At 56.7% G+C, this 12357-nt stretch overlaps 4 protein-coding genes across 4 annotated transcripts; 2 read left to right on the forward strand and 2 right to left on the reverse strand.

The window, feature by feature from the left end:
- Positions 1-634: 634 nt before the first annotated feature.
- KVR01_004985 (peptidylprolyl isomerase RRD2) lies at positions 635-2191 on the reverse strand. The gene has a single exon (XM_044781726.1). The coding sequence runs from the start codon at positions 2089-2091 to the stop codon at positions 754-756; it is 1338 nt and encodes a 445-aa protein (XP_044645430.1). The 5' UTR covers positions 2092-2191; the 3' UTR covers positions 635-753.
- Positions 2192-2349: 158 nt separating this feature from the next.
- Positions 2350-4352, forward strand: KVR01_005025 (exosome non-catalytic core subunit RRP46). Its single transcript, XM_044792522.1, has 3 exons — positions 2350-2638; positions 2701-2858; positions 2945-4352. The coding sequence occupies exons 1-3, from the start codon at positions 2449-2451 to the stop codon at positions 3353-3355; spliced, it is 759 nt and encodes a 252-aa protein (XP_044645470.1). The 5' UTR covers positions 2350-2448; the 3' UTR covers positions 3356-4352.
- Positions 4353-4544: 192 nt separating this feature from the next.
- Positions 4545-8843, forward strand: KVR01_005468 (uncharacterized protein). The gene is made up of 4 exons (XM_044784160.1): positions 4545-5708; positions 5835-6051; positions 6334-7917; positions 7983-8843. The coding sequence occupies exons 3-4, from the start codon at positions 6555-6557 to the stop codon at positions 8465-8467; spliced, it is 1848 nt and encodes a 615-aa protein (XP_044645913.1). The 5' UTR covers positions 4545-5708; positions 5835-6051; positions 6334-6554; the 3' UTR covers positions 8468-8843.
- Positions 8844-9461: 618 nt separating this feature from the next.
- On the reverse strand, positions 9462-12329 carry KVR01_005237 (uncharacterized protein). Its single transcript, XM_044783470.1, has 4 exons — positions 11814-12329; positions 11625-11736; positions 11091-11557; positions 9462-11009 (listed from the first exon to the last, which is right to left on the reverse strand). Exons 1-4 carry the CDS (start codon positions 12041-12043, stop codon positions 9830-9832), a joined length of 1989 nt encoding a protein of 662 aa, XP_044645682.1. The 5' UTR covers positions 12044-12329; the 3' UTR covers positions 9462-9829.
- Between the last annotated feature and the right edge of the window lie 28 nt (positions 12330-12357).

The raw sequence follows: 12357 nt of genomic DNA on the forward strand, positions 1-12357 counted from the left end.
TCCTAACCCGTGGGGTACAGGACAGCAAAGAAGTCAGGTATGATTAGTGCACTCACCTAATATCTATTACGCAAAGTAGGAGAATGGGGATTTAGGTAGGGTGAGATAATGTCTCGTGACGTTGCACAATGGGAGGGGGCAGCGGAGAGGAATGGTGATGAATGTTGTGTTGGTGGTTTGGTAGAAGGGTGGTGAGTGGTGATAGATAGGAGCGTGTGGTGTAGTCACGGTGAATTCACCCATTTACTATATAATAATTAAAGTTTTAAATTTTATTCTTATATGTTGTTACTACTACTTACAGCTCCTAGTCTTGTGATTAGATGGTAGACGGCTAGATCCTATAATTTATCCTCATCCAGCCCTAATTCTCTAGCCCTCACCATTTTCACTCGCAAGAGTTACGTGGCATGGTGGCCAAGTATGCCCGCAAATAGGGCGGTTTGAGCCCTATCAGAACTGGAATGACTTCTATGATCTCCTATAGGTGTCTTATGTTGATAGGAACCTCCCTACTAGTCTCTTACTAAGGGACACTCACATCGGTCACGGTTAAATTCCCATAGGCTGAGGTTGAGAACTATATATTTCTCCTTGTGCTAGTTTTACAGCCAGACATGTTTAACCCGCACAGTTGCCACCTAAATTGAGGTGTATTGAGATGTTCTATCCTTGTGTTATATCGGGTGTGCATTACATACAAGCGCATGCAGCCACTGCGGGCCTCACAAGGTATAGTTCACCCAGGATACCTCAATCAAAAGGAATTCTACGCAGCGTCTCGCCCTTCTTCATCGCCTCCATGCCGGCAGCAACACCACTAGGGACTTTAATGCCGCAACACTCGCCCCATCCGTTCTGCTGGTGGACATGCCTCACGTTGCCCTCATCAAACACCTGGACCTCGCCGCCCTCATCGTCGTCATCCTCGTCCGGGACGCCAGCCAGGCTCTGCTCGCTCATGCCGTCCACAGCCGGGACCAGAGACCCGAACAGGAAGTGTTGCATAACCGGAAGCTTCTTGAGCACTTCCGCCACGAACATGCGGCGCATGCCTCCCTCAACCTTCTCCCACGACTTCGAAGATGAGATGTCGTCCAGCATGGGGCTATGCCACCGCAGGCCCTTGACGGTCTTGGTGCTGTTCACGAAGACGATCTGGTTCAGGTAAAGGTAGTCCTTTCCGAACTGCTCGAGCATCAGCTCCTGGTGGATGGCCCGCGGGGTGATGTACTGGTGGTGCGCCAGCTGCGACGCGCCGAACAGGAAGGGGAGGAACTGGTAGTCATCCAGGCCCCACACGCCGTGCGAGCCCGCGGGCTCCAGATAGTAAAGACACTGGATGACGCGCATGACCTCAAGGTACCGGGTGAAGACCTTGAGAACCAGGGGCTTAAAGTCTGCGCGGGTGACGATGCGGAGCTGGTAGAGGCACAGCAGCCAGATCATGAAGTTGAGCTCATGGCCAGAGCCGTAATCGATGCGCTTCCGGTTCCCGAATGACTGGCTGAGGTAGGTTGAGAGCTCGGCAAGGGCGTCTGGGTTATCAACGCCGAGCTTTTGATGCCACTTTGTCTCCTGCCCCCTGGCCTTGTCAAGGAAGTCTCTGAACCTCTTGTTGCCGAACCTGGAGCCCCCCTGATCGTCTGGGGGGTTTTGGTAGACGAGCTGCTCCACCTCATCCAGGATTTCCAGGAGAGTTCGTATTGGGGCGTTCAGCTCGCTGTCCTTGACTGCCGAGATGGGCGTGTCGATGACAGATTCGGACAGGCTGAAGATCCAGGACAGTATCAAGTTAAATGATGGAGACGAGACAAACAAGTCATGGTCCGCTTTTGACAAGATGCGACGGCTCGGTACGCGGAACGTGCCTGGGCATTCTAGGGGTGGTGGAAGAGCAGGAGTCTCGGGGAAAGGGATGGGATTCTCAGGCTGTTGCCGACGCCGCCTGGGTTCGAGCTTGGGAAGCTTGTGGCCCAGATTCGGAACTCCCTGAGACGCTGACGTTGGAGCTGGTGCGGGCGTTGATATCGGCTTGGACTCGTTGTCTGCCGCAGGTTGTCTGGCCTCAGCCATTGCAGTAGGAGCCATGATCTCAGCGTGGTATGCGTGGACAGTAGCGAGCTTGTCGATGGTTTGATGGAGGCGGGTTGTTCCTGACTGGCAATCGTTGTTGCCAGTTACAAAGCACCTTGGTCAGGTACCTGGGTACATCGCTGCACCTCATGCACACCAGTGTACTCCGTCTGCAGATGCGGGCGGGATCCAAGGCAGATCCAGGGCACTTTCTGCCCTGGGACCCACTAGCGCAACTCCGTTGGTGGCGGGGCTCAAAGCTCTCCAAACCTACGAGCTCATTCCGGTCGACTTTTTATTGTTCGCTGTGATGGTGAACATCGCAGCGCTTCACTTTATCTTTGAAAATTCAACCACTGGTCACGCTTTACAATGACAGAGTCTTCCCAGCCCGAGGCGGTCTTATCTCCGCTGCCAAAAGCTGACGGCTCCGCTACGTATTCGTATGCTGGCTACACCATCACAGCTTCTGCGAATGGTCCTGTCGAGGCCCAGAAACGTGATGAGCATCCCTACGAGGCGCTGGTCGACGTCGTCGTCCGACCGGCCTCGGGGGTCGGTGGTTAGTTCTCTTGGCACGCAGCAAATCCTACCGGAAAACAAATGCTCATTTCCTTTGCATAGGTACTAGGGAAAGGCACCTGGAGTCGCTGTTGCAACAGTCACTGCGACAGCTTATCCTGGTAAAGGACTTCCCTCGATGTGTCGTACAGATCGTGCTGCAAGTAACAGCAACGCCTACCAATGAATACGTCAACACGAAACTCGTCCAGGCGAGCTCGGTATGAAGCTGAAGACCTCCCCTGCGCCGCCTCCCCTGGTCTTCTTGGTCAGGGCTACCTTAGACGTTGCTGACCCTTCCTGATAGAACTTGCTCATCATCCCGGCTCTGCTTCAAACCGCTGTTCTGGCACTCCTATCCGCTGCAGTGCCAATGAGGGCCACAGCTACCTCTGCTGTTGCGGCCGTCTCGCTCAGCGACGGCGAGACCCAGATCATGATGGATCCTTCTCCACGACAGGCGGACAAATCCCGATCGGTCCACGTCTTGGCATTCACATCATCCAGCGAGCTTCTGCTAGCTGAGAGCGAGGGTGACTTCACCATGACCGAATGGGATCAAGTCTACGAAAAGTCGCGGGGTGCGTGCTGTGGCGCCGCCGCCAGCAACGGGATCCACGCTGTTTTGGATGAAGCACACCAAAACGGGCCAGATATGCGCCAGTTCATCAGGTCAGCAGCAGAGAGCAAGGTCGCGGCAGATCTGTACTGGAAGTGATTGAGGCTCAATCATCACCGGGGCATCTCTTGCTCTCCAGACAAAGATTGTTTGACACCTCTATCACTTTGTCTCGCCGCATGAACAACGTTGGCCGGGGCTGCTGGCCCGCCAACGGAATGAGAATAACATTCCCCGCCACGATAAGAGCAGGTTCAGAAGCCGTGATGGATGCCAGTTTGAGAAAGGCGGGGTTTGTTTACCACTTGGAGGTGTGAAAGCAAAGGATTCGATGAGGAGGTGAATGCCTGCCCCTGTGCAATGGAATGCCAACCGCGGGATTGGGCGCTTGAGTAGTCCCAGCAGGGTACGCGAAGCTGTTGGCGCCGACAGCCTGACATCGGGATATGAGTCTCAAGTATGCACCGCTGCCCTTGAAACCTGACTCGTCACTTGGGCGTTCGTGGCGATGGCATTTTGGAAGGGTCGCGCTGGCATCCTCAAACGTCGCTCGTGGATTATCTAGCGACGGCCGCGTCTGGAGCCACGAAGAGGCTTGAGAGGCTGTTTCAACATATCAGATCGCTGCCAAATGGGTCTTCGGCAAACGGATCTTCATCGACATACCGGCAAGTAAACCAGATGAAGTCAGCACAATCCGATGTCCAACATGCAGAACATATGCCCAGTCGGGAACCAAGGTTTAAACCACATGTATTAAAAGAAGCCCTCAACTGTTTACCTGGACGGTGATCACAGCTTGGGATGCCTAAGTCTTACCCCTGGATGGGAAAGCCCAGCCTTTGGGTGGTCGTGTTATTTGTTGTGGTTATTGTTTTCTTCCGCGTACGTACGTGGGCATGTTGCACGACACTTGTATGATCCGCACGGGTCAAACGAGACAACCCGGCGCCGCCTGCATTGATCGGACACCAAAGGCAGATCCTTCCAAACATCTCTCAAGACCGGCGGCAAAGGCGTCGAGATACTGTGCACGGCGCTGCACGCAGAGCTGTTCACGCCGCGGCTCGAGTCAGGCCCACTGAAATAACTTAAGAGCAGGGCACTGTATATTCGGGTCCCGCCCGGGGCGCCCTGCCTCGTGAGATGAGACGAGCTGCTGCACTAGTTTTCCCGCAGACCCTGGCGACCCGGACCTGAGACTCGACTGGACCTAGCGGTCCCAAGCCCCTGGTGCCTCTCCTGTCAAGCCGCAGTGTGCACGCACCAAATACGGCCTTGCTTACTGGGCCACTTCTCCACGACAGCCTCTCGGCATCCCGATTTTCACCCATCACGGGGGTGTCAACAAGAAGGATACGGATCAGGCGGCACATTGTGCATAGCAACGTCCAAACCAAGCCTCCTGCAGCTCCAGCGGGAAGCAACCGTGTACCGCAACCCCAAGATCTGACGTATCAATGCGAACGGTCGTCAGAAACCGACAGGGCAGGGGCCAGGATCATGGAACTTCCGTTGGTTCACCATATGGAGTGCTCCCTATTGCCGAGCAGAGCATTTGGCCCTGCGGTACACAACGGGGATCAATGCAATGCTGGCTCTGCAAAGGTGATTTGGCGGGCCAGGCCGTCAGGCCCTTTGACGGCCCTTTGTTCTGGAACAGCGGGGACTATGCGGGAGCCGCGCCGCGCTCTGCCACAAGCTGCCCCCCTCGGAGCGGCCTATCTGCCTGTCTGCGCCGGCATCTCCTGTCCCAGCTTCTACTCAGATGCCACGCTGCCTGTGTAAGTGGACGTTTCTGGGTTCTCACCGATCCTGGCCTGTCACTTCACCCCTTGCCGGTCATTATCCAGAGGGGCGGGCGGCATACTACAAGTAGGCTGTTTCGACGCGGCCTTCTTTGGGCACGACACACAGCAGGGCAACTTTGTCTATAACTTCCTTTCCCTTTCTTCTCCCTTTCTCCCCAGACGGCAAGCTGGAAGCAGAGCTCTGGTAGTTCTCTAGTAATTACCTTGCCCCTTGCGCTTGTCCGTCCCATCTCGTTCTCTCACCACCTTCTTGAATCGCGCCGGCGTCGTTTCTTGCCTTCTTTTTAACCCTGCCCTTCTTTACTTTACTTGGGAAGCAACTCTTTTGCTCCATGCTTCAACCGTTCAATATCTCCCCTGCATCCTGTCCAAGCCACCAAGCGATCCTTCGACCGTCATTTTGAGAGCATCGCGTGCATCGGCATTGTTTTAAAGACCTGGAGTCGACATCTTACAGCATCTAATATTCGCAAGACGAAGTTGCTTTTTGCAAGAGATACCCGTCACATCTTCCATCTGTCCAGCACCAGGCGTCTTTGTCACGAGTCCTCCAGCCACGGGCCAGTGTCTCTGCACCTCGGATCACATCACACTGCCACCATACCGATCAATCAGAGCGAGCAAGACCCCCCTCGATCACGGTAAGCAGCAGAATCCTCCAAGCCCCGGGTGGTGCACCTCGGCCGGGGGCCACGTTGCCCCTGTTTGACAGACAGAAGCAGTTGAAGAGGCGTTGAGACTGACAACTCGTGTTACGGTGGCCACAGGCTCCTTGCAGGCGGTATCAAGTTCGCCTTCTTTGTCAGAGTCCACAAGATCTACGAAGACCGTCTCGGCCGTGGCACCAGACACTGACAGCAACAAACCTGTGACGTTGCATGGTCAGTATCCAGGCCCACCAACCCAGCACTCACACAGAACGAGGCCGATCAACCGGGCCAGCTGGACTTCTTTCTCTCTTCCTCCGTTGACAAAGGCCGCCAAGTGAGTCCCACCCAAGCCTGGTTTTGCCCCCACCTGGCGGTCCTTACCCCGTCCACATCCCGCCTGTCTCACCCAGAATCTCGCCTGCCGCTCCCACCCGCCAAAACATCCCCTGTTCCAGTACCAGAGCGGACCCACTCGACTGGGCCGCACAGCTGCACCAGAAGAGGAAAGGGGCGCCGCTGTTCGGTCCCCTGTCTTGCCTGTGTCCCTACAATCAACCCCACCCCGCCTAGCGTTTCGTGCCGCGGACAGTCCGGTTCTAACGGTCATAACTGGCAGGATTTGGCTTTATCGCTGAGTCGCAAGCTCGGGGACATCTGAGTCTGGCTTGCGTGCATCCTCCAAGTTCGCCTGTGTCGTGCTGCAGAGAAGTATCCTGCAGCCCCGGATCTTGCACACACGCCCGCGCCTGCAGACGTCCAACCACCACCTCCCACCTCCAGAGCAGGCTCGACGATTCCCGGCTGCCGGCAGATCTCTGGGGTCCTCCTTTCGTCACCATGTCGGACCAACTCCTATCCCCGACCTCGATCCACCCAGCCCTCAGTAATCCCGCCGCTCTTCCGCCATTGCAAAAGTCCGACGAGTCCAAGCCCAATAATGGCCATAATACCCTACACGACCGCCCCCGGACCTCATCATCAAATCCCTCCGGTCCTACCCTGACCACTTCCATACCATATCCTCCCAACCTGCAACAACTCTCCCTTGACGAAGCAAAACATAACCTTCGATATGTCGACCACAACCAACCCATCTCGTTAGCAGCCGCTCTCGCAGGTGGAGACTCCGAAGACTCCGACCCCGGTCCCTACGCCAGAGGCCACCGGAAGGGCTCGCGCTCCATCGAGTCTATCCCCCGACAGACCCTTTTCAAGGCTCTTGCCTCGTCGGTCTCTCGCAGCAACAAGCCTGAGGCCCTATCCTTGCCCGGTATGCTGTCGGCCTCGCAGCCTAGCGGGCCTGATGCCCGGCGCGGCACTTCTTCCTCCCAACTGTGCGATGCACTCAACGACCTTGCTCAGCGCACCCATACGCCCACCACGGCGTTCCCTGCATTGCAGTCGCCATGCTTCTATCACCAACGCTTCGACGGCATTGTCGACATAGACAGGGTTCTGGAGGAGATCAAGAACGATGAGTGGATGTCGCACTCACGCCTGGTTCAGACCGCCACCGGAGTCCGTGAGGTGTCCAAGCAGCTGCAGAGGAGGCCCATCAAGCGGGCGGTACGCAACGTCATGATTGTGACCAAGGCGAGGGACAACCAGCTGGTCGTCTTGACTCGCGAGTTGGCGCAGTGGCTACTCAGCACGCCGCGCTATGGGTCGGATCTCGGCGTTAACGTCTATGTGGATGCAAAGCTCCGCAACTCGAAGCGATTCAATGCGCAGGGGCTGGTCAACGAGAACCCACGTTTCCATCACATGCTCAAGTACTGGACACCGGACCTCTGCTGGAGCCAACCTGAGAAATTCGACCTGGTTCTGACGCTGGGAGGCGATGGCACGGTGCTCTTCACCTCATGGCTCTTCCAGAGAATAGTGCCTCCCGTGCTCTCCTTCAGCCTGGGGAGCTTGGGCTTCCTGACACCGTTTGGCTATGATCATTTCAAGGAACACCTGAGTCGCGTTATGGGAGATGACGGCATGAAAATCAACCTGCGGATGCGATTTACGTGCACGGTGTACCGGGACGGCCAGCAAGGTCGTGACCTTGAGGAAGGAGAGCAGTTTGAGGTCCTCAACGAGCTCGTGATTGACCGCGGCCCGTCGCCCTATGTGTCCAACTTGGAACTCTACGGGGACAATGAGCTTTTGACCGTTGTCCAGGCGGATGGTTGCATCTTTTCCACGCCGACTGGTAGGTTCCATTATCTGGCAGATCCCCCCCCTCCTTATGAGCTGCATTGCTAATCTGCTCCACAGGATCGACCGCGTATTCTCTCTCCGCAGGTGGCTCCCTCGTCCACCCAGACCTACCTGCCATCCTCCTGACACCTATCTGTCCGCACACACTTTCTTTCCGGCCCATGGTCCTATCCGATACGATGCTCTTGCGAGTGACTGTCCCTCGCAACTCGCGAGCAACGGCCTACTGTGCCTTCGACGGCAAGGGACGCGTGGAACTCAGGCAAGGCGACTGTGTCACCATCACGGCCTCGCAGTACCCTTTCCCCACCGTCAACCGCACCGACACCGAATGGTTCGACTCCGTCTCCCGGACGCTGCGCTGGAACACCCGAGCGGCGACGCAGAAGGGCTTCGACACAGGCAGCGCCAACGGCAGCGAAGCTTGTGACGAGGGTGAAGGCGATTGGGACATCGACACCGACTCTGCTTGCTATGCCTCCGAGGAGGGGAGTGCAGCAGCGAGCCCATTGAGGAGACAAATGAGCCTTCTCGGATTGTAGGAACCACCCGCCAAAACCGAAGACTGTTTCGACTGCTCGGGCGACATGCAGGACCGGTCACACAGCACATGGACCGGAGTCACTGGGAACACTCGCCCACCTCGTCGAGGAAGTGACATATACATTTTAGAAATTTATAGATAGAGCTAAGAGCGTGGCATTTCGTTTGGACATAGCATGTTTGCAATGCCGCAGCGAGCGGGCATTTCTCAACCTCGTCCTAGGTGTGCGGGGATTTCTTTAGGCGTTGAGTACAGTGATCTCTCAAAGCACAGTGTCACATTCTCGGAAGAATCTGACAAAAATATAGCCATGCTCTTTTGGCATGTCAATACAAATAGAAAGGGAGTCGAATCTCTTGACCACCCCCAAACTATTCCACTAGCCTCTTGATATCATTGTCCCTATTTTGGTAGACTGTGTGTCCTAAAACTATATTCCAGACTGGTCTCAGAGAACCATGAATGCACACACTTGCACTCCGCATGTACACACACATTCGCCCAAAAGCAAAATTGAGTTTCCACTGTCACTCATACACTCTTCATGACTTGGCCCCCCCAGCCTCACCCGTTTCATGCAGTCACCGTACATTAAACACGACTGACTGGCATGCACAAAACAAAAGATAAAAAAAGCGGGGACGAACAAAATAGACCTTAGTTTCGTTTGATTTATTCATAGGTGACACTCGTTCAGGCCTGACACTCATGCAAACACATACACACAAACACATTCGTTCAATGTCCATTCCCTCAAACAGCCTCACAGCGTTGATCCACAGCGCCGCGCTCCCTGAGCGCCCATTGCGCATGAAAGAACCTCGGCAAGTGGAAGAACTCAGACGCCCATATACCCACACACCCGCATTCACTCACCGCAAGGCGGTTCAGATGAAATGGAATGTGAGATGAGATGGCAATGAGATCCAACGGGTGCGGGCCCGCCCCCTTCCTTCGCCTGTCTCGCTTCCCCACACCCCTCCGCCACTCCTAAACTTTCTGCATTACGCCATGTGAGCAGAAACTTGAAGGTTTGTCCGGAGTTTGCTGCCAGGATACATCTTGCGGCGAGACAGCGCGCGGGGCATTCTGCACCAGTCTCCGATCTCAAATATCTGGGTTATTATTCAGATTTCACTATCCCTTCGAGACTGGCTTTTTGGGCTTCTTGGGGGGTAGGAATCCCACCACCGATATTGGCGGTAGGTAGACGATATAATACATCTGCTTGACAAGGGAGCTCGAGGCGAGGTATCAGTCCAAATTTGGACAATTGCAGCTGACAGTAACAAGTTGCTAGTAGCAGTAACAACAGTCGTAGCAAGGGGGAAAGACCAGTTGGGGACAAGAGGAGGCTTCTCTAACGCCAATTCCCCTGGCTCAGAGCCAACAACCCCGCGATCGCGCTAGCCGCCCCCTTCTTGCTCGGGCTGACCTCGCCGCGCATAAACCTTTCCACCTCGTCGTCCTCAATGGTATTCCGGCCGTGATCCTCTCCCTCGCTCTCGCCCTCAGAGGGGTCGGCCCCGGCCTCGCCGCTGGCCCCGTCCTCAAAAATATTGACTGGCGTGCAGCCTCTCTTCCGCCTTGACGTCGGCGCCGTCCTGGCACGTCCGAGCAGGGACCTGTTGCTCGCGTCTCCCAGCACGCGGCCCACGCTCCTGCGCGGCTTGAGAAGGCCAGCGGGCTTTGACGTGGGCTCCGATGGCAACGGTCGTCTTCCGTTTGCGGGCCGCGACGCGCCATGGAACATCTGGCGCCCCTCCTTGACGGGGCTCCAGTTCTCCTTGTCGGAGTCGTTGCCGCCGGGTGAGAACAAGATTGACACCTTGCCCTTCTTCAGGTCGTCAACCTCCACGGGCGTCTGCTCTCGCCTCACGGGAGGCTTGTCCGTTGTGGTGTTGACAAAATTCGTCTGCAGGCGGCCAACACTGCTCGAGGCACGGCTAAGCTTGGGCTTCTTGGCATGGTGGTTTGGTTGGGCGTTAGGGCGCGCGTTGCGTTTGGCGCTGTTGGGCTGGAGGACGCCGCTTCCGTGGCTCATACCGGAGTGTGAGCTGGAGCTAAGGGTGCGCAGGAGACTGATGGCCGCAATGGCAGAGCCAGATGATTCACGTGCAGCGTAGGCTGTCAGCTCGTCCCTAGGCTCAATGTTCGCCTCGCAGGCCATCTCCCACGCGTGGACATCCCTGGAACGACTGCGGTGTAGGCTGTGAGGGAGGCGTGGTTGTGGCTGGTGGGCTGGAGCTGCTTCTATTATCGAGCGCGAGGGGTTCGCGTCAAGCGAAGCGGTCAAGGTGGAGATAGGGGGCAGCGTGACGCAGGCTGCCGCACTACGGCTACGGTGAAGGCTTGGGCGATCGAAGGGTTGAGGAGGGCTATCAGACAGGGCCGAGGGGGAAATGCGTGGCGGTGATGGCTGTGGGACAAGCTCTGCCTTGCCCTCGACCGACATTGCTAGCCGGAAGCCGGATGACAGAGGCGGTGGGAGCACAGGCGCCGCGGACGTCGACCGCGCAGCAGCAGAGAGGAACTCGTGCCTATACACGTCAGCATGGCTCGATGACCGCGTTCGGGCAGCCCAGGTCCCAGGCACCAGGCCCCAGGCACCAGGCACATACCTCAGCGAGTCCGGACTCGGGCGGTTAGTCTGGTAAGAGGTGGCAGCATTCAGGCTGTGGGCGAAATATCCCACCGAGGCCGACCGGTGCAGGTGGTGTGACTGGCCCGCCGTGAACTCAACCGGCTGGGATGACGACATGGCGGTGGCCCCCATTGAGGCGGCAGATTCCCTCCGGCTGTGATGGGCCATGGGCAACTCGGCCGCGGCCTCGGTAGTTGTCTCGGATGTGGGTTGGTCTGCCACTACAGCTTGTGGAGACGCGTCCGGACCCTCGGGAATCGTAGGCTGTTGGTACGGGGACGTGTTGGAGTTAGAAAGGCCGGACATTTGGGGCTGGCTGCTGCTGTACGGAGCCGGGTCGGAGGAGAGCACCTGCATGCCACCATATTGCAGGGCGGCAATCTCCTGGGGCGACAGGGGTCGTGACTTGCGCCTGTCATTCTGGCGCCTGTTCTGGAACCATATCTGGGGCGCGGGTCCGGTCAGTGATGCTCACCGCGTGGGGGGTCAATTGGGCCCGTCGAGCTCGTACCTGGACTTCTTTCTCATTAAGGGACACGCGCCTCACGATGTCCAGACGCGCTGCCTTGTCCGGCTTGGGGTTGGCGTTGTACGCTGCCTCGAGGATTGCCTTGTCCTTTGCACTGAAGCACGAGGATATGTCAGTAATGGCCTGTATCCCACCGCGTCTACCAGGTCGCGAGGCCGATGTGCAACATACGCGGTTCTCTTCCTCTTGCCCTTGGGATGGCGCTCGGACGAATTGCTCTGGAACGACGAGTCGGGGTCCACCTTCTCTCTGGACTCGTCGACGTGCACTGCAGAATCGGCGGTGCTGTGAGGTGAGCTCGACGGAGGACCGTTGTTCTCATTCTGGTGCTGGTGCTGGTGCTGGTGCTGCTGCTGAGAGCTCGCCGGAAGTGGACCTGGGGAGGCGGGTTGGCTTGACATATTTGATGCCGGTATAGGATATTGACGGTGTTATTGAAGACGGTGGTGAGGCTCAGCAAGACATGATCTGGCGGGACGAGCTCATGAAAACACCAATTGCCTTGCCCAAGGTCAAAGAGAGGATGGAATGCTGGAACCAAAGCGGAAATGCAAGCGAGACAGAAACACAAGTAGAGGAGAGAGGAGGTCGTGCAGCAGATATCAAATTTCAGCCGCGTCGAGTAACGCAGACGCCCCCCCCCCCCAGGCCAAACCAGACGAGACGCGTTGAGCGAGTTTGGTGGAGACCAGGGTCGTTGACACCGACAAGGATT

This window comes from Diaporthe batatas (genome assembly GCF_019321695.1).
Source record: "Diaporthe batatas strain CRI 302-4 chromosome Unknown Contig00005, whole genome shotgun sequence".
Classification (NCBI taxonomy): domain Eukaryota; kingdom Fungi; phylum Ascomycota; class Sordariomycetes; order Diaporthales; family Diaporthaceae; genus Diaporthe; species Diaporthe batatas.

What these genes read in the sequence shown, in the direction of transcription:
- KVR01_004985 (XM_044781726.1), bottom strand. Translation starts at nt 2,091, where the DNA reads ATGGCTCCTACTGCAATGGCTGAGGCCAGACAACCTGCGGCAGACAAC.
- KVR01_005025 (XM_044792522.1), top strand. Translation starts at nt 2,449, where the DNA reads ATGACAGAGTCTTCCCAGCCCGAGGCGGTCTTATCTCCGCTGCCAAAA. An exon ending in ACCGGCCTCGGGGGTCGGTG is followed by an intron (nt 2,639 to 2,700) that starts GTTAGTTCTCTT and finishes TCCTTTGCATAG; the next exon opens with GTACTAGGGAAAGGCACCTG. An exon ending in AACTCGTCCAGGCGAGCTCG is followed by an intron (nt 2,859 to 2,944) that starts GTATGAAGCTGA and finishes CCTTCCTGATAG; the next exon opens with AACTTGCTCATCATCCCGGC.
- KVR01_005468 (XM_044784160.1), top strand. Translation starts at nt 6,555, where the DNA reads ATGTCGGACCAACTCCTATCCCCGACCTCGATCCACCCAGCCCTCAGT. An exon ending in CATCTTTTCCACGCCGACTG is followed by an intron (nt 7,918 to 7,982) that starts GTAGGTTCCATT and finishes TCTGCTCCACAG; the next exon opens with GATCGACCGCGTATTCTCTC.
- KVR01_005237 (XM_044783470.1), bottom strand. Translation starts at nt 12,043, where the DNA reads ATGTCAAGCCAACCCGCCTCCCCAGGTCCACTTCCGGCGAGCTCTCAG. An exon ending in TTAATGAGAAAGAAGTCCAG is followed by an intron (nt 11,558 to 11,624) that starts GTACGAGCTCGA and finishes CCCGCGCCCCAG; the next exon opens with ATATGGTTCCAGAACAGGCG. An exon ending in CCGAGTCCGGACTCGCTGAG is followed by an intron (nt 11,010 to 11,090) that starts GTATGTGCCTGG and finishes TGACGTGTATAG; the next exon opens with GCACGAGTTCCTCTCTGCTG.